The following is a 23,576-nucleotide window of genomic DNA, read 5'->3' on the forward strand; positions in this document are numbered from 1 at the left end:
AATACATTTCTCTTATTGATTTCAGAGAGGAAGGGAGAGGGAGAGATAGAAACATCAATGATGAAAGAGAATCATTGATTGGCTGCCTCCTGCACGCCCCCACTGGGGATCAAGCCCGCAACCCCGGCATGTGCCCTTGGCCAGAATCAAACCTGGGACCTTCAGCCTGCAGGCCGATGCTCTATCCACTGAGCCAAAGTGACTAGGGCAGCAATCCAGTTTTTGAGTTTGGAGAAAGAGAGGGAGAGGGAGAGGGGAGGGGAAGGGAGAGAACATAGGAAAGGGGAGGGAGGAGAGGGGAGTCTGAACCCCTATAGGCAGAATGGTAATTAAGAGCTGATCTGTGTAAAAAGAGCTTGAAAAATTAAAGGCATGATAATTAGAGGGGCCTTAAATAATAAGAACTATATAATTTAAGCTCTAGAATAAATTCATCCAGGAACAGAACAGAAAGACAGTTGTGCCGTTTAGGTTTTCCTGGTCTCATTTTATCTTACAAGAAACTCTTTCTCCTGCTCCGCTCCCCACAGTAATTCATCTTTTTCCCTATTCCATGGGCAGCCTTGTTTTACTACTTCTACTACTTTTACTACTTGTTTTACTACTTTTACTACTCCTTTAGCATTTTAAATACTATCCACATTACCTGCAAGATGTATCTGCCAAATAAACCAATTCTAATAGGCACGCACTATTGCTGCAACACCAGTTAGCTTCCAAGCTGTGTGCTTTGTTGGGGACATGACATCTAAAGATAGAGTACATTATTAGAAGTTCCAATCGTACCAATCTTAATAATCCTAATGCAAATTAACAGAACACATCGAAAACATTACAAGTAATTGCTACTTGACTTGCAAAGAATCCATTAAAAGCTACACTTTGATTTATATTACCGTTTTAAATCCCTAATAAGCGAACATTTTAAAACCATATCCACACAAAACCTGGATTACAACAGATCAGCTGTACTCGCTGTCTTAATGAAAAGCTTTGTACCAGAGGAATACATTTGGCTGCAACTTAAATTTTGGCGGTAGTCAGAAAACAACTGAAACAGTGAGGAAGAACATGTTTTGGAAGACAAATCCCAGAAGCAGCACAGGCTGCAGGGCTGACGTGAACCAGAGGCCCAGCTGCATTTCCCAGCAAGTCTCTGGGCTCTGCGTCCCTCCTGTGTTGGCTTTGTCCTTGGCCTGACAGTGAAGGGATGGCAGCCTTTCCAGGCCTGCTGGCTGAGGACACAATGTCAGAGGAGCAGAGAGGCAGTGACTGCCAGAAGCTCTCACAGAATCATTAGGAGACCTTGTCCAGAATTTCAGATCAAACGTTGGTTTAATCTGGTTGAACACACCTGGCCCCAAACCAATTACTGATCCTGGGTCAAAATTGCCTTATGCTGATCAAATCTGTACCAGGCAGGATTCTCCAAGTACACACACGGTTAGTACTTGATTAGATGACTGAATACTATAGCCTACCCGAGTTGACACATAAAACTATACCAAGTTCAAGTTCCATTTCTGAACCTGTGCAGAGTGTGCTGAAGAAGGTTGGATATGGAAATCTGTACAAAATTGGGGTTCTGTTAACAGGTAGAGAAGTGGATGCCAAGTAGGCAAGCAAAAATCTCCACTACAAGTATGTCGTAAATGAGCCCCATTACCTGTCATCTCTACTGTTCACCCCCAAATTGATGACTTATATTTATAACAAAGAGCATTTTCTCATGTTCAAATTGTGACCATATTAGAGAGTTGAGTTTGGAAAGTGAACTTAAAGGAGGTGCAATGTTTTGAGAGGCAAACACACCTTAAAAAGGGTTTCTTTCAATTAAACACTGATCAGTGAATTCAGATTAGATTTAACTGTGAATTATAGAAAAAAACAACCACCCTGAGGCTTAAAGACAGTAAATGCTCATTTCTTCTCCAATTCAAGAAGTCTGGGGGTGGTACATCCAGTCACACAGCACGCCAAGGTGTCGGGGAGTCAGACTCACCCATGAGTGGTTCCCTTCCCAAGGCTTGCTCTTGACCGCCAGTGGCTGGTGGAGCCACTGTATTCATATTCCAGCCAATGGGAAGGAAGAAAGGGAGATCATGTTCTCTCCTTTCATGGAAGTTTCCTGGAACCTCAGTGACCATTTCCACCTCCGTTCCCCTGATCAGAGCTTAAGCACAAGGCCGTTCCAGGCTGGAAAAATGTAGGCTTTCCTCCAGGCAGTCATGTGCCTCCCAGGGTGACCAGCTGTCCTGCTTTTCCTAGAACTAAGGGCTTTCATAACACCTAGGATTTCAGTGCGAAGCAGTTGGTTACGGTAGTTTTCTTACTCTGGGAGGAAACAAGAATGGATATTGGCCATCTCTGCCACTACCACCTGGGGCTCTTTTGTTGTAACGGACAGGAAATTAGACCTAAAATAGCTTAAGCTAAAAATATACGTGTAATCACTTGTTAGCTGATGTAACTGTCAAACTGAGACCAAAATAAAGTCATGAGAACGAGGTCCCTCAGAACTCCCTTTCCCCTGCCTCTGGGCTGCTTCATTCTCTAACAGGCTGGGCTCCTAAGCTCACACTTAGAAATTGTCAGAAAGAGCCTTTTCTTCCCTAACCATCAGAACCAAATGGAAGAGCCTGATCCTCACTCATCTGAATTCGATCACGTGCTTAGCCCTGAGCCCATCACTGTCCCCAAGGCCAGGCTGAGGTCACCCACACCCTTGGAGCAGGTGGGTCCATCCCACCCAGACTATTCGACATGCGAGAAGGGAAAGAAAGGTTGCATTTAAGAAGCTGTGGATACTATTGTCAGGAAAAGGGTGATTGGAGGCTGCTCAGTCGCAAAAACACAAATGTCTGCTGCAGGTGGTACCTGTATGGTCCCTAATCCCTTCCCCGTGGCTACCATGTCTGAACGCAGCAGTGCCGTCCGCTGCCGAAAGGAGCATTGTGCCGTTACACAGCCCACGCATGCGCCAGAAAAGAGTTCCAAAGAGCCCCCTGCCTGGCTTCCCTCCCTCAGTCCCTCCCATCCAGTCCGGATGAGAACTTCAGATTCTTTAAGTCCCTCAGAGACAATTATCCAAAAGGCCAACACACTCTTGCCTAGTTAATTTGGCCACATTTTATACTTTAACATTAATGATACCATGCGGACAGTCTCTGTTGCTTTTCTCAGTCTTACCAAATTTTATGTAAGCTAAGATATATGTGTGTATACATACACTGTATCTTCAGTTCTTTGCAGTTCTCACCCAGTGCAAATCATATTGTGCAAAACTGACATTCATTTTAGAGGATATCTTTAGTAAGCGGTTTCCTAGCACTGAAGTGACACTATTGTCATAGGATATGTTCATTTTTTTACTACACATGATGTTTTTGCCATACACAAAAAAGATATCAGACACAGGAATAAGTTAGTGTTTTATATGCTGCTATGTTTCTCGGATTTTTTAAAAATCCTCACACAAGGACATGCTTAGAGAGAGGGAGAAAGGAAGGGAGGGAGAGAGAGGGGGGGGGGAGAGAGAGAGAGAGAGAGAGAGAGAGAGAGAGATTGATGTGAGAGCTTTTTTGCTTCTTGGTGCACAGGACAACACTCAAACAACTGAGCCACTCTGGCCAGGCAATATGCTGCTGTGTTTCAATTAGGTGTGCCAGAGGTTCTTAAGGACACTCTGTTGTAAAGTCATTAGCTGATTTCTGAGGTAATCCACTTTTATTGTTAAACCAATATTTATTTATACAAATAACCTGGACTATTAGACTCACCTTATCACAAATGGCTTCAAACATTTCTTATCAAGGCAATTCTACTGACTTACTCTGAAAGCTGGACCGCATGACTCTCCAGGAAGCCTGAGTACTGCGTAGGAGACCAGGATGGTTTAGAAAGACACGGGAAAGACATAGGCCCCAACCCTTTTTTCAGGTATTTAGATGGAGGTGAACATTTTTAGAAAATAGACTTATTGCTCTTGTAAAATGATTTGTGCTCAGAATAAAATAATTCTGAAATGCACAAAAAAGAAAGCAATTTTCACTCAATGTCTTCCCACTGACAGATAACCACTATTAGCATTTTACACACCCATACATATATAGTCATACATTTCAATACACATTTAAACACATCTTCATGAATCTCTGTATGCCTATATATACATTCACATTTTAATAATTTGCATAAATGGACTCATACCATATGCGCTCTCTATAACCCTTTCTTTACTCAGCATTGGAGAGTACACAATTTTATGTGTCAATAAATGTAGATCATCATTTTAATGATGTTAATGAAGAAAACCACAAATAGATAATTTTATAAATTCTTCGCACCACAACTGGAGTGATATTTTATAAAGTTCAAGTCTGATCAGTTTACCCTTTGATTCAAATCTTCAATGGCTTGTTTTTTTGTTTTTTTTTAGGAAAAGGACAATTCTTCCCACGTTTCAAGGTCCTATACCCAATCTGTCTTCCGTCCACCTTTACTCATTCTGGATTTTATTGTCAAGCTAGGGTTTTGCATACATTGTTCTCTCTAACTATGTTGTCTTCCCCGCCCCTCCAACCCCCTGCTCAACTAGCTAACCTCTGCTGAATCTTTTTTTTTTAAATATATTTTATTGATATTTTACAGAGAGTAAGGGAGAGGGATAGAAAGCTAGAAACATCGATAAGAGAGAAACATTGATCAGCAGCCTCCTGCACACCTCCCACTGGGGATGTGCCCGCAACCAAGGTACATGCCCTTGACCGGAACCGAACCTGGGGACCCTTCAGTCCATGGTCCGACGCTCTATCCACTGAGCCAAACCGGTTTTGGTGATTCTTTTTTTAAAATATATTTTATTGATTTTTTTACAGAGAGGAAGGGAGAGGGATAGAGAGTTAGAAACATCAATGTGAGAGAAATATCGATTCAGCTGCTTCCTGCACACTCCCTACTGGGGATGTGCCCACAACCAAGGTACATACCCTTGACCGGAGCTGAACCTGGGGACCCTACAGTCCACGGTCCTATGCTCTAACCACTGAACCAAACCGGTCAGGGCATCTGCTGATTCTTAAGGACCCAATTTAAAGACAATTTCTACAGAAAGTCTTCCTCGAAACCCCTCTCCCCTTTATGTTTATTATGCACTCTCTTAAAACTGTACTTCTCACTGACCATCCCCTGCATAAGAATGGATGAATTCTTGTTCAGTCTTAATCCCTACCAAGAGGTAAACTCCATGACGTCAGGAACCATATCTGTCTGTCTTACTCACAACTGAATCCCTAGCCCTTAAGCAGTGCCACGTGGAAGGAAGTGTTAACGAGTATCCACAGACTAATTAGTCCAGAGACTGATGACATAGCAAACTTTTATAGAACAGTCCCCTACTGACACTGTATTGTGTTTTTTGTGTTATAAAAATCACTATTTTTAATTTATAAAGAAATAAACGCACACGTATAACATGTATGTATGTATTGATGTACATGTGGTTCTCAACTTTAAAATTCATTCAGGTGAATCACACACACAAACAAGTCTGTAGACCACTACTTTGGAACATGCAGGAAATAAAGACAGTGAAAAGTCATAATGATCACAAGCTATTGCTAGGAAAACAATTTTTCTCCAAGGTTCTTATCCAAAGTGGGAACTCAAGCTTGTCTGTTAAAATCCACGTGCCTTTCCCTGACGTGGGGTAGGTACTAAGCTAGCTCTCCACGCTGCACCCCTCCTCTCAGTGTTCTCCTGACTGCATTCCAGGGAGTAGCACTTCAGGGCTTTCAGAGTGCCTATGTTCCAGAACTAGGCACTAGATCAGGCAGTTCTGCCGTCATGTCCTCGGTCAGGAGTGTTTGCTTAGGCATCCGCAAGTGCAGCTGCAGGGCACGCCTGAGCAGAAAGCCACGGGTGTACAGGAGGCTGGACAGCGCAGTGTTTCAAGTCGCCGTTCCGCTGGCTGATGCCCATTAGTGATTTACAAGTGGGGAGGAGGTAAGATATTATCTTGATTGATTCTTTTGTTTGCCAACTGAAGAGTTTTACTTTCACAGAAGGCGGCCAGCAACCCTCATTCATCTATAGAGAAGTACATATTCCACGATTATTAGCGCTGTACCATTCTGAGCAGCCAAGGGAAATATTAGTGTGTGGTGTCAACCACAGTACCTGCCTGCTCTTCCGAAACATTGCCTGGATTCCCAGATTGAGATTGGGGGCCGGGGGATGCTTTCTACTTTTACAAAATATAAAAATAATATTTTGTATAGAAAAACGTATTTTCTGTATGAAATATATGTATGTCTATTTTGTGGTAAGAACACTTAACATGAGATCTATGCTCTACCAGATTTTTAACTGCTCGATACATCATTGTTAACTCTAGGTACAGTGTTGTACAGCAGATCTCTGGAATTTACTCATCATGCATAACTGAAACTTTATACCTGTTGAATGCCAACTCCTCATTTCCCCCTCCCCTGAGCTCCTGGGAACCACCATGCTACTCTGTTTCTATAAGTTTGACTTAGAAAAAGATAAATGTGTCAAAAAAAATCCTTTGTTTTATTATATACTAGAGGCCCGGTGCACAACATTCGGACCCGAGGGGGATGTCCGACTGCCGGCTTTGGCCCACTCCAGGGGGAGCGGGCCTAAGCCGGCAGTTGGACATCCCCCAAGGGGTCCTTAGTGCTACTGTGGAGGCGGGGGAGGCTCCCACCACCGCTGCTGCACTCACCAGCTGAGAGCCCGACTTCTGGATGAGCTGCGATTCCCCTGTGAGAGCGCACTGACTACCAGGGGGCAGCTCCTGCATTGAGTGTCTGCCCCCTGGTAGTCAATGCACGTCACAGTGAACAGTTGTTCCCCTGGTTCAGTCATTTTGCACATTAGGGTTTTATTATATAGGATTGACTAATCAAAAGAGTTTCAGATTTAATTCCTGTTTGACTATTTTAGATACCTCATATAAGTGGAATCATCCAGTTTCTGTCCTTCTGTGGCTGGTTTATTTCACTTAGCTTAATAACCTCAAGGTTCATTCATGTTGCAACCCATGACAGGATTTCCTTCTTTTGCAAGGTATGATTGATTATATCACATTTTCTTTATCCATTCATCCATGGATGGACATTCAGGTTACTTTGACATCTTGGCTATTGTGACTAATACTACAATGAATATGTAAGTGGAAATACCTCTGAGATCCCAAAATGCATATTTTGAACTCACACTAGAACTATGTGATACTGCTTTTTAAAAGTTCATTAAAAGTTGTACAATATTTTAAACAATGCAGGAAAATACCCAAAGTCCTGCCCTAGTCATATTTTTTTCTCTCATTGTTTGAATGGTCTTTTAGTTTGGGGCCTAATGTAAAAATATATTAACACACAGCTGTGATCATTACATAGCACAATTTAAATTCTGCCTTTTACAATTATCCTAAACATTTCCACACATACTTAATTTTTCAATGGTGGCATAATAATCTTTTAAAATATATTTAGTAACTCAATCAACCTGGGTTGTCTTTTATATTTATCCTGATAAATAAAGATCTATTATTTTTTTAAAATTTTACAGCAAATTGTCCTAACCCCAATTTAGGGAGTAGTTCATCTTTTTCTACTGCTTAAAAAGACCATCTTTGCCATAAATTATTCTGAGGTCTGCCTCCCAACTGCATCATCTGGTAATCTTTAATATGTTAAAATCAGAGCTACACCACAATTGAGTGTACATGCTACTGCTTTGTTAGAGTTGATAAAATAGTTGAAATATAATTTCAAAACATAGTATTTGTTGAACCCTAAAGTATTTCTGAAGGCCCTTAAGGTTAGATGGTTTTCTGAGCCTGGGTTAGAAAGCTCTTGGATATAATCAGATGCTGGGTTTTGACTTGCAGCCTATGAGGATTTCTCAAAAAATTTTAGGATGAGAAGAGATTTGGACCTGGCTGGGTAGTTCAATTGGTTAAGAGTGTCTTTCCAATGGGACAAGGTCATGGGTTTGATCCCTGGTCAAGGCACATATAAGATTCAACCAATTAATGCACAAGTGGAACAACAAATAGATGTTTCTCTTTCTGTCTGTCTCTCTAAAATCAATCAATAAATTAAAAAAGAAAAAGAAAAAAAAAGACCAGATCTGTATTTGAAATGATAATTTTAAAAGTGGTTAACTTAGGGGAGAAAGACAGTTCACTTAGGAAGCAACTGCAATAATTCCAACAAGAGAAATGAGACTGAAGTCCTACATTAGGGCAGAATGAGGGAAACTGGGGAGCAGGGCCAGACACTCATAAAGAGGAAGGCGGAAAGGTAAAAACAGTCTTTAAAACCATGCAGACAAAGTTTTGAATCCTGATGTTTTCCAGTTTATAAAAATATAGAAAGCATCTCAGAAATATAGGGTGTCCCAAAAAATGTATATACACTTTGAATAATTATTAGTTCCAATGCATTAAATCTGAAAAGAAAGAAACATCAATTGAGCTATCAGAAAAAGGTGTGTATTTTGGGACACGCTGTATATGTATTCACAAGGTAAAATCTTTAAAAATATTTTCAATTGCAGTTGACATTCAATATTATACTAGCTTCAGGCATACAGCTTAGTGGTTGGAGATTAATATAACCTACAAAGTGATCTCCTGGATAAGTCTAGTATCCACCTGGGACTGCACATAGCTATTACATAATTATTGACTCTATTCCCTATGCTGTACTGCTGTACTTTACATACCATGACTATTTTGTAACTGCCAATTTATATTTATTAATCTCTTTACTTTTTTCACCCAGCCCCCCCCCCCCCCCCCCCCAAATCAGGCAACTATCAGTTTGGTCTCTGTATCTATAAGCCTGTTTCTGTTTGGCTTGGATAAAGAAGATGTGGTACATATATACCATGAAATATTGCTGAGCCATAAAAAAAAAAAAAAAGAAATCTTAACATTTACAACAACGTGCATGGACCTAGAGGATATTATGCTAAGTGAAATAGTCAGAGAAAGACAAATACCGTATGATTTCATGTTTATGTATGTGGCATCTAAAAAGCAAAATAAATGCGCACACAGGAATACTCTTTGAACACCTGAATAGTCCAAATGGACACTGAACCAGACATGATCCCACCACTGGCCAATCACAGCTCTCCTGAACCGCTTCACCACCATTGGCCAATCACAGCTCTCCTGAACGCAGCATCGCAGGAGGCCACAGGGCAGGGGATGGCAGAGCTGGGACCTGAACCCAGCCGCCTAGCTCCAGAGCCCGTGTTCTTGACCATTTTGCTGTCAACGTTTGATCCCGATATCGGGTAAATTCATCCTGTGAAAGACAAGAGGCAAATATAGTTTGGAATATAAAGGTGATGTGCCGGAAGGAGGAAAACCAGAAGAGAGGGTCCCCTTCTATGCCAGCGAAGAAGCATGGGAGTTAGATCTTCAAGGCAGTGGGGAAACCATTGAGAGCTTTCAAGTAGAAGTAACATGACTGACCATACTTGAATGCCTACAATATCACGAGGGTGTTTTTGCTCCTTTAAGTTTCCTTGGAACCTTAACACAATGTTCATTTTCATTCCAGGAGTTGAGCCTTCTCCAACAATCTTATGCACTTATTTTACTCCACCCCCTAAGAAAATACACAAACAATTCACTTTTTAATCCACTGAACAAATATTAAAAACATATTTTTTTCCATACAAGGCAGTGCTTCCAAGAGTTTATGAAAATAACAAGCTTACAAAATAGGTATATTAGGGGATGATGATTTGCATTATTAAACAAATGCTTAAATTTAGATACATGTGAAATTTCAAATTTATGCCTTTCAAATCCACTAGAGAAAAATTATTTGTCCAAAGAAATTTCTTTTTCACATATTAAAGGACCATGGTATGAAAGGGAGCATTCATACTTCTTTTTATGACCCAGTTAAAAACTCCTATTACTAGTTAAACCAGTCAAACCACATTTGAGAAATAAGCCTTCATATATCCTCAATATCAACCTGGAGGAATACTCCACCAAATGTGAAGGCAGGATGTCCTTCTTTCTTTTCTTTTCTTTCTTTCTTTTCTTTCTTTCTTTCTTTCTTTCTTTCTTTCTTTCTTTCTTTCTTTCTTTCTTCCTTCCTTCCTTCCTTCCTTCCTTCCTTCCTTCCTTCCTTTCTTTCTTTTTATGTCCTATTTTTCAATAATGAGAGATGATGCTAATTCATCATATTTTAGGAGAATTTAAATAAAAAGCCCTCAAGTTGAGAATGACAATTTACAGGTGTACTAACTCTGGCACATTGCCTGTATTCATTTGATAGAAAGGGATATATATATATACAGTATATACATACAAATATTTATATACATACAAACTTACGTACATATAAATATATTAGATATGCCATAATACATGTTATATATAAAATAATACAAAATAAACCTTCCTCCTTGTCTGTCTGGAATCAGACCTTTTGCTTAAAAGCTTTAAATTCAATTCAATCATCCCACTTTTTAAAAATGTGGAAGTTAAGCTCTACATGATTACATAAAGAAAAGCTTCCAGAATATGCTATACTTGCCACAATTTACCCTTCCAAGCAAGGAGGAACTATTCTTGCCAGTTCAGAAACATTCAGATAATTTTAAAAAGTAGATTTGTACACAGATGAAAATGGAAATGGCTTTGTGGAACCAGGAGGGACGTCTGTACAGAAGATCTTTCCTGCCATTTGTTCAAGGTGAAGATCCTGACATTTTACTTAAAAAGTACAAAAAGAGCTCATAAAGTCATCAAAGACTAGTACAGCATGTTTTGGGCATAGAGTGAAGAGCCTGATTTTTCCATGAGACGTAGAGTCACACAGAGTACAGGCTGCAAACGTGGGTCTTTCCCTCTGGAGGAGCACAATAAGAGCAGCCAAGAGCGAGTCATCTGACCGGGGCCAAAGCTGCCAAGGCCAGTTTCCATTTCATGTGCTCTCCGGACGGGCGAGAGTGGAGAGCGGACCCAGTTGGGATCACCAGCTTTGTCCCATTCTGTGCTACGCCACATCTGTTACATGCTGTAGTAGGCCTTGCAAGGGGACTTCAGTTCAAATACCCGGATTTCCCTCCTAGCCAACTTCTGTTGAAAATATAGGACATTACTAAGTTAATTTCTTCTTATGTAATTGGATAGTCTAACTTGGCATTCTGTTCCCTTAAATTATATTGGCGGGGGGAAGGGAGAGTTCAAAGAACACCGTGAAAGGGAAGTGCTTTTATGGACACTTTAAACTGGACTGTGTTTGGTCATTGCCTTAGTTTACCTGCTAAGGAAGCTAAGGTCGCATTTAATGATCTTATTTGCTTTGCTTTGGTTCAAAACGAACAGCCATATTCCCAGGACTTGGTCCCCTTAAATAGAACATTCATTGCGTTTCCACTTGGTCCTTCCACTCTAAGTGCATAGAGGGCCCTGAAGAAATCAGACTTGGCCCTGACCGGTTTGGTTCAGTGGATAGAGCCTCGGCCTGCGGACTCAAGGGTCCCGGGTTGGATTCCGGTCAAGGGCATGTACCTTGGTTGCGGGCACATCCCCAGTGGGGAGTGTGCAGGAGGCAGCTGATTGATGTTTATTGATGTTTCTCTCTCATCGGTGTTTCTGACTCTCTATCCCTCTCCCTTCCTCCCTGTAAAAGAATCAATAAAATATATTTAAAAAAAAGAAAAAAGAAATCAGACTTGGCTCATGTCCTCAAGGCGCTGGTGGAAAGGGAAGGCTTGGAGAGAAAGAAGCAAGTGCCATGCTCGTTCACCATTGCACCTGAGTACGACGCCTCGCATTTGCTCACTGAGTATTTATAACGGGGCCAGAAGCTTTGCATGAATTACTTTACGTAAACCTTAATGACAGTTCTGAGAATAATAAGCAATCCTAATTCGGTTTAGAAAAGTTATGGCACTAAAATCAAAGGAATCTACACCTGTAGGTTTGCATCTGCTGAGTAATCTCTGGGCTTTCCGGGACTCCAGGCTCGAAGATTTTGAAAAAAAAAAAAAAACACACACAAAAAAACAGACGTGGATGATGGGGCAGAGTGGGGAGATGTCGCAGAGGCCCAGTCCTTCTCTGGTCCCCCTTGACCAGGGACAGCCTTGACCAGGCCTGCCTGGTCACACCGCATGGCAGATGGCTCTTGACAGGTCATCAGAGCAAACTCGCTACACAAACCAGGGCCAGTGTGGGGAGAGGCGACTGAGAAACGGAAGACTTGAGAACGCCGTGTAGATGGGTGAGGGAAAGGAGGGGGGCGACGTGCCAGGCGCTGACTTGGAAAAGCAGCAAGTGACAGTCCTGCGCCGCCCGAATGCCAGGCCCAGACTCAAGCCTGACCTTGGGAAAGCAGACGCCGTGCCCCCCTCCATGCTAAACTGTGGACCAAGGGGCTAGGGTGGCAGAGCGCTCGCCAACAAGCTGCTTACCCGGAAAAAGAGCGAGCCGGGCCCCTCCCCGCCGCCGAAGGGGGCGAGGCGCGCAGCGCGGGAGGACCCGGACGTCACAAACGCGCGGCCGAGCCTCCAGCCCGCCCCCCGCACCTCCCTCCCCTTCCTTCCAGGGACGCGGCCGCCCGCAGCCTCCAGCATCCGGACGCTCCCGCCGCTGCCTCTCCGCCGGGCTCATCATGGCACCTCTCCGACTCCTCTGCTCCTGGCCACGTCTCTGCGCGTCGGCGCGCGGCTCCTGGGGCCCCCGATCCAAGGTAAAGTGCATGTGAGGTTGGTCACGGAAAACCGCGGACGACACTCGAGTGCTGCCGCGTTTGCTCCCCGCGGGCACCCGCCCTCTCCAGCCTGGGCTTGGCACCGAGGCGCCGTCCCCGGGGCACGAAGATGCGCCGGCGCCTCCCTGCCTCGTTGCTCTTTCGGGTCCAGCGGTGGATCGGTCCTGCATGCGCTCCCCCGAGGGGCGAGGCGAGGCTAAGAAGTGCGCGGGAGGCTGGGAAGGGGCGAGCGGGCGCGCATCTCTGCTCCCGGGCAGCCGCCTGAGTGGGGTCCGGCCGTGGAGCGCACGGGTTTCCGGAGCGGAGGGCGGCGGCGGCGGCGGGAAGGTGTGCGCCCTGCACTGGGGATCTTGGGGCCCAGGACCCGGGGCCGACTTGGCCACGGCTCGGGCGACTTCCCGCCAAGGGGGCGGGTGCTGGGCGCGGCGGGGACGCAGTGCCGAGCCCACGCTCGCCTCCCCTATATGGCCGGGCTGCGCCGCCCGCGCCGGGGGAAGCGTCTACCCTGCCGAGCCGAGAAGTCGGCCGCGGTCCCGCCGTGGCTCCCTCGCGCCCTTCGGCCCTTCCCCCGACGCCCCCAAGGGATCCGGGGTGGAAGATTTCCGTCTTCAAAGCCCTTTGGCATCCTTGTTCCGCCGTTACTGCCAACTCTCCGCCGAGTGGTGTCCCCATAGTTGCCTCTTGTGTGTTTTGGCCCCGAGCACTGTCCCAGCTGGGAAGCCCCCGCTCAGGTGACTCCTGTCTGGAGTCCTAAGAGGCGGGAACTGGGCCGGAGCACTGGGGCCAGAGGGCGACTTACCTTCGCTATCTTGTAACCATGGGAACCGCTTTCTAGAAAGGCAAACGGAAAAGTGATGTTTTTACTTAGTAGCGTATCACGTGAGTGTTCTGAGCTTGAAAGCGCGCCTTGCTCACTGAGAACTCCTGGCCCGGCCCACGCCTCCTCTATCCTTCCCGCACCCAATATCCGAGAGCAATAATTGCAGAGGGCCCCTTGGTTAGATGCTCGGGACGATCTAGAACTGGAACGTTTTACCCCTAGAAGATGCTTCTTGGGAAGCATTTTGGTCATGGCAGACAGCTTCGGATACGTGAGGCGTTATTCAAAGGGAGCTCGACCTTCAGCCAGATTGCTGCGGGTGCTGCAAGGCATGCAAGAATGCAAACCACTATAGGGAGATGCCTTTGGGCCAAGGTCAAACACATTCCCCTCTTTCGGTGATTACTTATTTACCTAAGTGTAATTTACTCATTTTCTCGCCTTTAGGTATATCATTAAACCATGCCCAAGCCCAGGAAACCTCTGCTTGGATGGCTGAGCTACACACTATGGGTTTTGCAGTATGTCATTGAAAGTTCCTATCGAGATTCAGACTCCCACGTTCACGTTTGCGTATCATGCTCTAACAACACCTGCTTCCCAGCGTTCCTCCAGCGCTTGGCACTTAGGAAGTGCCCATTCTGCTTAAATCCTTGCCTCCTACTTCAGTTAAGTTGTTACACGTGTACTTGCTTAACTTCAGATGTGTACATTGGCTTAACCGGATGCGAGTTTCTTTTTGGCAAGGACCGTGTATGCTTTATTCCCCATCTCTCTCAACGTTACACACTACCCTGCATAGACTAGCTATGCAACATATGTTTATTACATTGATGGGAGAACCCTTTAAGTAGCAGTCTTGAGAATTTTTCTGGTAAACATAAGCAACAAAACGAGGTAGTGTCTTTTAAAAAAAAATTATAATAGGCAAGTCCATAAAACTTGAACGTGCATCAGAATTATCTGGAGGCTTTATCAAACAGTCTAAACAGTCTCTCCACCCCCTTCCCCCCCCCCCCCCAGTTTCTAATTTAGTTGGTCCTGGGTGGGGTCCCATAGTTTGCATTAATAAAGTTCCCAGGTGATGTTAAGGCTGCTGGTCTGAGGACTGCCCTTTCAGAACCAATGGCAAGAACTTAGGTTAGAATAGACTATCCGAAGGTACCTTCTCCATTACTACTTCAGAGGGAGTATTTAGCACTATTTTCTCTATTCCTTATAGAAAGTTATTACTGGGGGAAAAATTAACACTTTAGCCACCTCTCTTCCTTGTAACTGTCGTTCCCAGACCTTTCTCCAACCCCAGACTGCTGAGCTGCAGTCCTTCTAAGGTAGCTTACTGGTCGACTCCGCCTGGAGGTCACTCAGCACTTCAGGCTCTTCTGACTCAGAAGGAACCAGCCACATGAGGCTTTCCCTTGCTTTGTTTCATTTTCTTTATGGTTAACAGACCAGTGTCCATCCAGTGTGTCAGCTTGAAAACATTCTCTCCTCTCCTCTCTCTACCTCTAGTTGATCACTGGTGTCACGTGTACTAATTTTGTAATTATTTGTAATTATGTAGTGACTATTAGCCTTGCTGGTGTGCAGGTTTCATCAGAGCAGGGACTATGCTTGTATGGTATTTTCTTTAAAGCACTGTCCCCAGTATTTACTATATTCCGTACAAAATAGGTATGGATGGATGAAGGAAACAATGAGTTCCCCTGCCACGTCCCCAATGTAGGTTTTCATGTGAGAGCTCTGACATCTGTCTGCTTCAAAAGCTTTGCTGTTCTTTCCTCACGGAGGGAGGAAGTTGAAACTCTTTCACGTGGTCTTTAAGGCCTTGAACAGCCTGCCTCAGTCTCCCTCTCCGTCTCCAGCCTGCTCTAGCCTCTCTCCATGGGCCCCTTTCCCCTCTCTGCACCTTGACTCATGCAGCTGCTCCTTCCTGGATTCCCTACCGCATCAGTGAGGTAGCTTCTGGACAGCCCCTCAGCTTCCTGGCGCACCAGGCGGGAAGCATCACTCCGTCTGCGCTCCTTCTGAGTGTCGGGCATCGCACCTGCATTGGAAGAGAACATGGGTGTCTCCTCGAAAGCCAAGGCTGCCACTGCTGGGAGAATTGCCTGGTGTTAGTGACTCCCTGTGAGCGCCTGCCTTGTGATGTATTCATGTCCTAAGTGCGGACTTGGTGGTGTTTTGTTTAAGATGAACATTCCGCCTTGGGCACACTGGCTTTGTGTTGGACAGTTGAGAGGAAGGAGAGCTTGCCACCCCATATATGCCTTTTTTTGGATATTGATTATTTGAAGCTGGTTATTTTTAAAGAAGGACTCAGGAAAAACCTTTGACCTCCCCCCTAACTGCCTGAAAGACTTTAGATAGAGGACCTGCTCCAGGAAGGGAGACATCTGACAGAACTATAATGTGAGCTAGTGTGTGAAAGACAGGGATGTGGCAAGGCCTGTTTGGTCAATGTCCTGTGTGGGTCTGACTGTTTAAAGATGGCCCAGCAAACATTTATTTACCAAATATATGCTTTTCCATCGCCATGTGAATTGCCTTCTTGCCCTTTGATGTCCCCACTATTCCTTCTCTTTAGCTCAAGATAGCTTGTAAGCCTCAGCTGCCCAATTTTTCCTTGGATCCCATATTGGAACCCCCATATGTACGTGATAAATTTGATCATTTTCTCCTATCTCATGTCAATTTGATGATCAGAGCAGTCAAAAGAACCTAAAAGCGTAGAAGGAAAATTATTTTCCCTCCCCTGCACAGCTAAAGCATGTCAGCCCCTCCTTTGGCAATGGCCAACCTCATCCTTGCAAGTCTGCGGGTGTGTGTATCCCTGCGTGTTACTGCCTGTTCCTTCTAACAGGGCTCTCCTCGCCTCTCCATGTGGCCTCTCTTCCCTGCTTCTGTTAATCAAACTTGGATACTGAAGTGGGCAGTATCCATGTTCCTATGTCCTGACTTATTTAACTGGAAGGTGACAAGGTAAATAGCTGGGTGTACAGTTCCATATCATTAAGATAAAATGTATTGTAAAATGAAAAAGCAGTGTGCTTTTTGGGTTTTCCCTGAAAGGTCTTCCAAATGGAGTGCATTTTCATTAAGTTCTGGAGTATTGAGTGGCAGGAAAAAGCGAAATTTAGGGGCAAGAAATATGGCAGAAGTGGTTTGAGAGGAAAAAGATTCTGGATTGGGAAGTCATGTGATAACATTTAGGTTCAACAGTGGAATCAAACCTCAAAGGTCAAGTGTAAAAATGGGATGTAGAGGGCAAAGGGTATTTGTAGACAAAGTTTATCTTAAGGAGAAATGGATTAAATATAAAAATGTTGCACTGTAAGAGTTTTGATTATTTCTTACACTTCAGTACCGAGTCATTATTATTTAGCTCCCCCAATAGTATTAGCAGAAATAGTGGTAAGCCTTAACTGGTTTGGCTCAGTGGATAAAGCATCGGCCTGTGGACTCAAGGGTCCCAGGTTCAATTCCGGTCAAGGGCATGTACCTTGGTTGCAGGCACATACCCAGTAGGGAGTGTGCAGGAGGCAGCTGATCCATGTTTCTCTCTTATTGATGTTTCTGACTCTCTATCCCTCTCCCTTCCTCTCTGTAAAAAAAAATCAATTATATATATATATATATATATATATATATATATATATATACACACATACATATATACACACATAAAGAAATAGTGGTAATAATAACATGGAAATTTGCCAAAGAGAAGAGAGTGGAAAAACAAAACAAAATACATTATGGGAACATAAAGGAGGACTTGGGGGTGGGGAGATTACCTCACAATACATAGATGTCAAAGCTGAACAATTTATTATTCTTCATTCTTTTAGGTAACTTATGAAAACTCAAAGGTTCTCTGTTTTTATAGCAGATGGTGCTTGGGTCTTTCCATATCATTGTTTTGGTGTTAAGAATATATTAGAAGGTAGAGGTCATTTTGAGAGCAGCTTACAGCTAAGGGGAAAGATAGGTAGATATTATTAGAGGCCTCCTCCCCCCGCCTAATCTTAGAAGGTGTTGGCAGTACTCCCTTTGACTCAGAGATGGGGAGTGTGGCCCATTATGCCACACCACTGGTTTCTCAACCATCAGATATCAAATGTCAGCATAACATGGATAATAAATGACAATAAATGCTGTCAAATGAATGTATGAAAAATGAAAAAAAAAACACAACTTTGAGTGCCTGTAGAGTCTTCATTTTTCTGAGCTCTCCTCACAGTCCCTGGAAACATAAGTCACCTTTTTTTTTTTAATATGTTTTATTGATTTTTTACAGAGAGGAAGGGAGAGGGATAGAGAGTTAGAAACATCGATGAGAGAGACATCGATCAGCTGCCTTCTGCACACCTCCTACTGGGGATGTGCCCGCAACCAAGGTACATGCCCTTGACCAGAATCGAACTTGGGACCTTTCAGTCCGCAGGCCGACGCTCTATCCACTGAGCCAAACCGGTTAGGGCAACATGAGTCACTTTTACTGCTTTTAAACTCTTGGTTATCAGGATAAATGTGAAACTCTTGGGTCTTTTCTAGAATACTTTTGAGGGCCTGGCCGGCATGGCTCAGAGGTTGAGCGTTGACCTATGAGCCAGGAGGTCATGGTTCGATCCCCGCCGGGTCAGGGCACATGCCTGGGTTTGGGCTTGATCCCCAGTGTGGGGCGTGCCGGAGGCAGCTGATCAATGATTCTCTCTCTCATACTTGATGTTTATCTCTCTCTTTCCCTTCCTCTCTGAAATGAATAAAAAAAAAAAAGATAAAAATTTAAAATAAAATACTTCTGGGGAACTTTCTGGGGGTGTGGGCCCAGCTCCTCATGATTTCTGGCTGGCATGAAGACATAATTATCTGCTGAAAGAAGGGATTGGAGGCCCTGCCCAGTCTATGCTGCGTGAATCTGAAGAGCTCTCTGGGTCTCAGAAGAAACAAGTTTTCTTCTGACTTCCTCTCCACAGGACTCATGTTTCTGTCTGTGGATAAACAGTTCAGGGCGATATCACCCCCTGCAGACACATCTTTCATCTCCTTCCTCTCCTCCTGCTAAGGCTGGACTCCTCACTGGATATTGTTTGCAGGAGATCTATGTGAGAAAGCAGGACACTCAGAAAGGTTTGTTGTGTATAAAGAGTGAAATAGAAGTAGAAGAAGATCGAGGACTTTGAAAGACCACGGAGAATTGTGGTGGTGGAAGGACCTTGTGCTGGAAGGCGCAAACCCGGGGCCTGGCCCTGCTTCAAAAGTGCTGGGGACTTGACAAGATCTTCCAAAGCTTTCGAAGCGTGACCTGCGAAACGAGTTGGTTGGATTACATATCTGTGTATTTTTCTCTCGTTTCTAGGAGATATCCTCAACTCTATTTTGCCCCCTGTTCACCTATTTATTCAGGCTCCAAACTTTTAATTTCCAAGATTAAAAATATATTTGTGTGTGTGTGTGTGTTTAAAACAGAATAAAAAAATTCCTTGCTACTTGAAGATAAGGAAGACAAGAAAGCCCTTTCCTTTCTGTCTCTGCCTCCACTTGCTCCCTGCGTTGGGTGATGTGCCAGCTCTACCTCATGCCCTACCTGACCTTGACCACGGTTGAAATGTAAAGGGACAAAAGTCATCTGTGTGACCTCTACCTCTGAAAATCTCATTTGACTTTCAGTATAGTTCTCTTTAATAGGCTTCTGTACTAATTAACACTTTTTTCTAAAAGGAGTTTTTAGAGGATGAAGAGAATGCTATTTTATGCTGTTACCTTACCCCCACCAGGATGTCTGTCTGGGAGGCTGATTGGCAGTGGACTTGTTAAGATGACCACATGTCAGGAGTCAGGTGTCATTTTCTCTCCTTCCTCTTTTTAGGTTGAGTATATGATGAGACTAAAGGAGAGCTTTTATATATATCTAAAAAGAGATGTTGAGCATGAGTGATTGCTTGCAACATACGGGCTTTCTAATTTTCCTTGTCCCTATTGTGGATGAAGTATAAAGGCGGAAACAGTTTAAAATGGGTTTTGAAAGCTGACGAGGTGATAGTAATTCTAGCCATGCCTCCCTTGCAGGTAATCATTTGCTACTTTTCAATAGCATCCGGAACTCCAAGCCCCAGAGGGGGAGGAGTGAGGAGTCATTTTGTGAGCTGTTCTTTACTTGTTCCTTTAAGAGGCATTCTGTTACCCAACATTGTTGGACCAGGTAGTATTGGTCATGCTGTACTTCCCTGAGAGCGGCAATCATGTCTTAATACTGACTAGATTGCAGTCAATACCACAGTAGTTGGCCTATAGTAGGCTCTCAGTAAGCACCTGTGGATTGAATGGAAGGTTGGGTTACTATTAGAAATCAATGCTTGATGTTGCCATTATTCGGAATTTGAGTGCTAGTATCTGGGCCATCTATTTTTGTGTGGCCACGAATATCACTGCATTGTCCCTTGTATAATAGAAGACATAGATCATGAGGGGACTTCCATGATAATCTGGATAGAGTATGTCTCTTCTACTCCTTTTTATTTATCAGTATTTATTTTAACTAGAGGCCCGGTGCATGAAATTCGTGCATGTGGGGGTGGTGTCCCTCAGCCCAGCCTGCACCCTCTCCAATCTGGGACCCCTCAAGGGATGTCCGACTGCCCATTTAAGCCTGATCCTACTGGGATCGGGCCTAAATGGGCAGTCGGACATCCCTCTCACAATCCAGGACTGCTGGCTCCCAACTGCTTACCTGCCTGCCTTCCTGATTGCCCCTAACCGCTTCTGCCTGCCAGCCTGATCACCCCCTAACCACTCCTCTGCCAGCCTGATTGATGCCTAACTGCTCCCCTGACAGCCCGATTGCCCCTAACTGCTCTCCCCTGCCCGCCTGGTCACCCCTAACTGCCCTCCCCTCCAGGCCTGGTCGCCCCCAACTGCCCTTCCCTGTAGTCCCAGTCGCCCCCAACTTCCCTCCTCTGCCAGCCTGGTCACCCCTAACTGCCCTCCCCTGCAGGCTTAATCGCCCCCAACTGCCCTCCCTTGCAGGCCTGGTCCCTCCCAACTGCCCTCTCCTGCTGGCCATCTTGTAGTGGCTATCTTGTGTCCACATGGGGACAGCCATCTTTGACCACATGGGGGCTGCCATCTTGTGTGTTGGAGTGATGGTCAATTAGCATATTACTCTTTTATTAGATAGGATAGAGGCCTGGTGCACGGGTGGGGGCCAGCTGGTTTGCCCCGAAGGGTGTCCTGGATCAGCGTGGGGGTTCCCTTGGGGCATGGGGCAGCCTGGACGAGGGGCCTGTGGTGGTTTGCAGGTCGGTCACACCCCCCAGCGACCCAAGCGAAGGCCCTGGTATCTGGGATTTATTTATCTTCTATAATTGAAACTTTGTAGCCTTGAGCAGAGGCCTGGGTCGGCCAGGAAGCTTGGCTTCCTCCATCGCCGGGGAAACCCAAGCCTCCTGCTCGCTCCGTGACCACAGCCATTTTTGTTGGGATTTATTTATTTTCTATAATTGAAACTTTGTAGCTTTGAGTGGAGGCCTGGGCCGGCCAGGGTGTGCAGGAAGCTTGGCTTCCTCCATTGCCAGGGAAACCCAAGCCTCCTGTTCGCTCTGTGGCTGCAGCCATCTTGGTTGGGTTAATTTGCATACTCGCTCCTGATTGGCTGGTGGGCGCGGCTTGTGGGTGTAGCGGAGGTATGGTCAATTTGCATATTACTCTTTTATTAGATAGGATTTTTAATTTTTATTGATTTCAGAGAGGAAGGGAGAGAGGGAGAGAGAGAGAAAACATCAATGATGAGAATCATTGATGGACTGCCTCCTGCACACCCCCACCTGGGGATGGAGCCTGCAACTTCAGCATGTGCCCTTGACTGGAATTGAACCTAGATCCTTCAGTCCACAGGCCAATGCTCTCTCCACTGAGCCAAACCGGCTAGGGATTCATTCCACTCTTAAGATGAACTACTTACAGCCCCACTCTTTCAAAGAGGCCATAGTGAAACTGTCCTTGTATATATAAAAATTGAATAAATTGCTATGCATGTAAAGTAAAGACATATCGCCAAATGATGATTCACTTCAAATGTTCTTTAATGTTTTAGGGAGGCATTTGCTCTTTTTCAACCAGCACGTGTCGCCATACCAAATTTTACAAAGATCCCGTGGAAGCTGTAAAAGATATCCCTGACGGTGCAAAGATCCTGGTTGGTGGTGAGTAATAGTGTTGTTTTCCTTTCAATGGCGACACCCTGACTGTATAGGGTTAAATGATAAAGTGGGGCAGTAGTCCATATGCAGTTAAGTGCGAGAAGAATGATGTATAGTCGTATGAACACATCATGCTTGGCTTTATACTCATGAATCGAGGGCCGGACAGTGATGCCTGGTGCTGTATATTGGTGTCAAACATTTGGGAACAGCTTTATGTCTATTATCGAGTTGCTGAGATACTGTGCATTTTGCTTATTAGGTCTCATATGTGCTTATAGATTGTCTTTTTTTATTAAAAGAGAATAACACACATTTCCCTGAAACAACTTTCCTCTCTTCACAAACGGTTGATCTTTTTGGCTTCTTACAGGTTTCGGGTTGTGTGGCATTCCAGAGAATCTCATCGGAGCTTTGCTGAAGACCGGAGTCAAAGGGCTCACTGCAGTCAGCAACAATGCAGGGCAAGTGCACTTTTAAGACCATTGGTTTGAAGAGAATGACAATTCTCCATGATATTACACAGTCTATCAACGAAATGAAAGTTTTCCCCCTTAAATGAGCAATATGCTCCTACATCAAAAGATAGTGTTTAATAAGCTCAGGAGTCGTGGTTCCATCTATTCAAATACTTTCGGTATCATACTTTTTTTGTTGTTAATCCTCACCCGAGGATATTTTTCCATTGATTTTTAGAGAGAGTGGAAGGGACGGGGAGAGAGAGAGAGAAACATTGATGTGAGAGAGACATATTGATTGGTTGTCTCCTGCATGTACTCAACTGGGGCCAAGAATTGAACCTGAGACCCTTCAGTCCGAAGGCCAATGCTCTATCCACTGAGCCAAACTGGCTAGGACGGTACCATACTTCTTAATCATAAGTAAAGGAGACTTGCATAATTTTTGTATCTTAATCTGATGTGCTTCTATTTTAATTTCAAATATACTGTAAAGTTGAAATATATATATTTTAAATAGACTCTTGCATTTTAAGAATTAGAGATATTTCTTTATGTTGTATGTTATTATGTTGTATGAGATGTTCCTTTATGTTGTATGTTATTGTATGTTGTATCAGGAAAGGTGGATGTCAACTTGCAATCTGTTTTAAGTCCTTTCACTGGGTTATGCCATTACTCTAGATCCATGGTCAGCAAACTGCGGCTTGCGAGCCACATGCAGCTCTTTGGCCTCTTGAGTGTGGCTCTTCCACAAAATACCACGTCCTGGGCAAGTCTATTTTGAAGAAGTGGCGTTAGAAGAAGTTTAATCTTAAAAAAAAATTGGCTCTCAAAAGAAATTTCAATCGTTGTACTGTTGATATTTGGCTCTGTTGACTAATGAGTTTGCCGACCACTGCTGTAGATGATATGTAAGGAATATCATTAATCATTAAAAAGGTCGCTGGTCTTGGTGGAAGGAGGAGGATACGCAGCCAGCACTTAAGACAGTACGATCGCATATCAAAACGGTCAACACTAAGCCATAACATTTTAATAATGAATGACATGCACTTAAGGTATATTTAGTTATAAAGGAAAAAGCTATTTTTATACGAAATGACAAATCATGAGCTCTCTGTCAATCATGAAAAACTAAACATCTTAAACAATTTTTTTTAATTAACTAAGTTTGCAGTTTAGCCTATTATAAATGCAGCTTAGAGCAAATAGCGCAGGTTATTTAGGATATAAAACTGATCCTACGTTTGTGCTCATTTTTCCTTTGCTGAGTTTCTTTATGTCATTATTTTCATCTGGAAGGTTCTCCCAC

The 23,576-nt window shown here is 44.1% G+C and overlaps 1 protein-coding gene across 2 annotated transcripts in view; it reads left to right on the forward strand.

Annotated features, from left to right (window-relative positions):
• The first annotated feature begins 5,897 nt into the window (after positions 1-5,897).
• Positions 5,898-23,576, forward strand: part of OXCT1 (3-oxoacid CoA-transferase 1) — a 140,692-nt gene continuing 123,013 nt past the window's right edge. Inside the window, exons 1-4 of one of the 2 annotated variants that reach the window (XM_080680331.1) lie at positions 5,898-6,003; positions 12,618-12,761; positions 21,698-21,806; positions 22,177-22,267. In XM_080680331.1, the coding sequence (XP_080536457.1) occupies positions 12,684-12,761; positions 21,698-21,806; positions 22,177-22,267 (278 nt within the window). In that variant the 5' untranslated portion in view covers positions 5,898-6,003; positions 12,618-12,683. Of the gene's footprint in view, positions 6,004-12,287; positions 12,762-21,697; positions 21,807-22,176; positions 22,268-23,576 lie in introns of those variants that run through there. The other variant, XM_080680332.1, reaches the window with a different exon arrangement.

This window comes from Plecotus auritus (genome assembly GCF_963455305.1).
Source record: "Plecotus auritus genome assembly, chromosome: 7".
Classification (NCBI taxonomy): Eukaryota; Metazoa; Chordata; class Mammalia; order Chiroptera; family Vespertilionidae; genus Plecotus; species Plecotus auritus.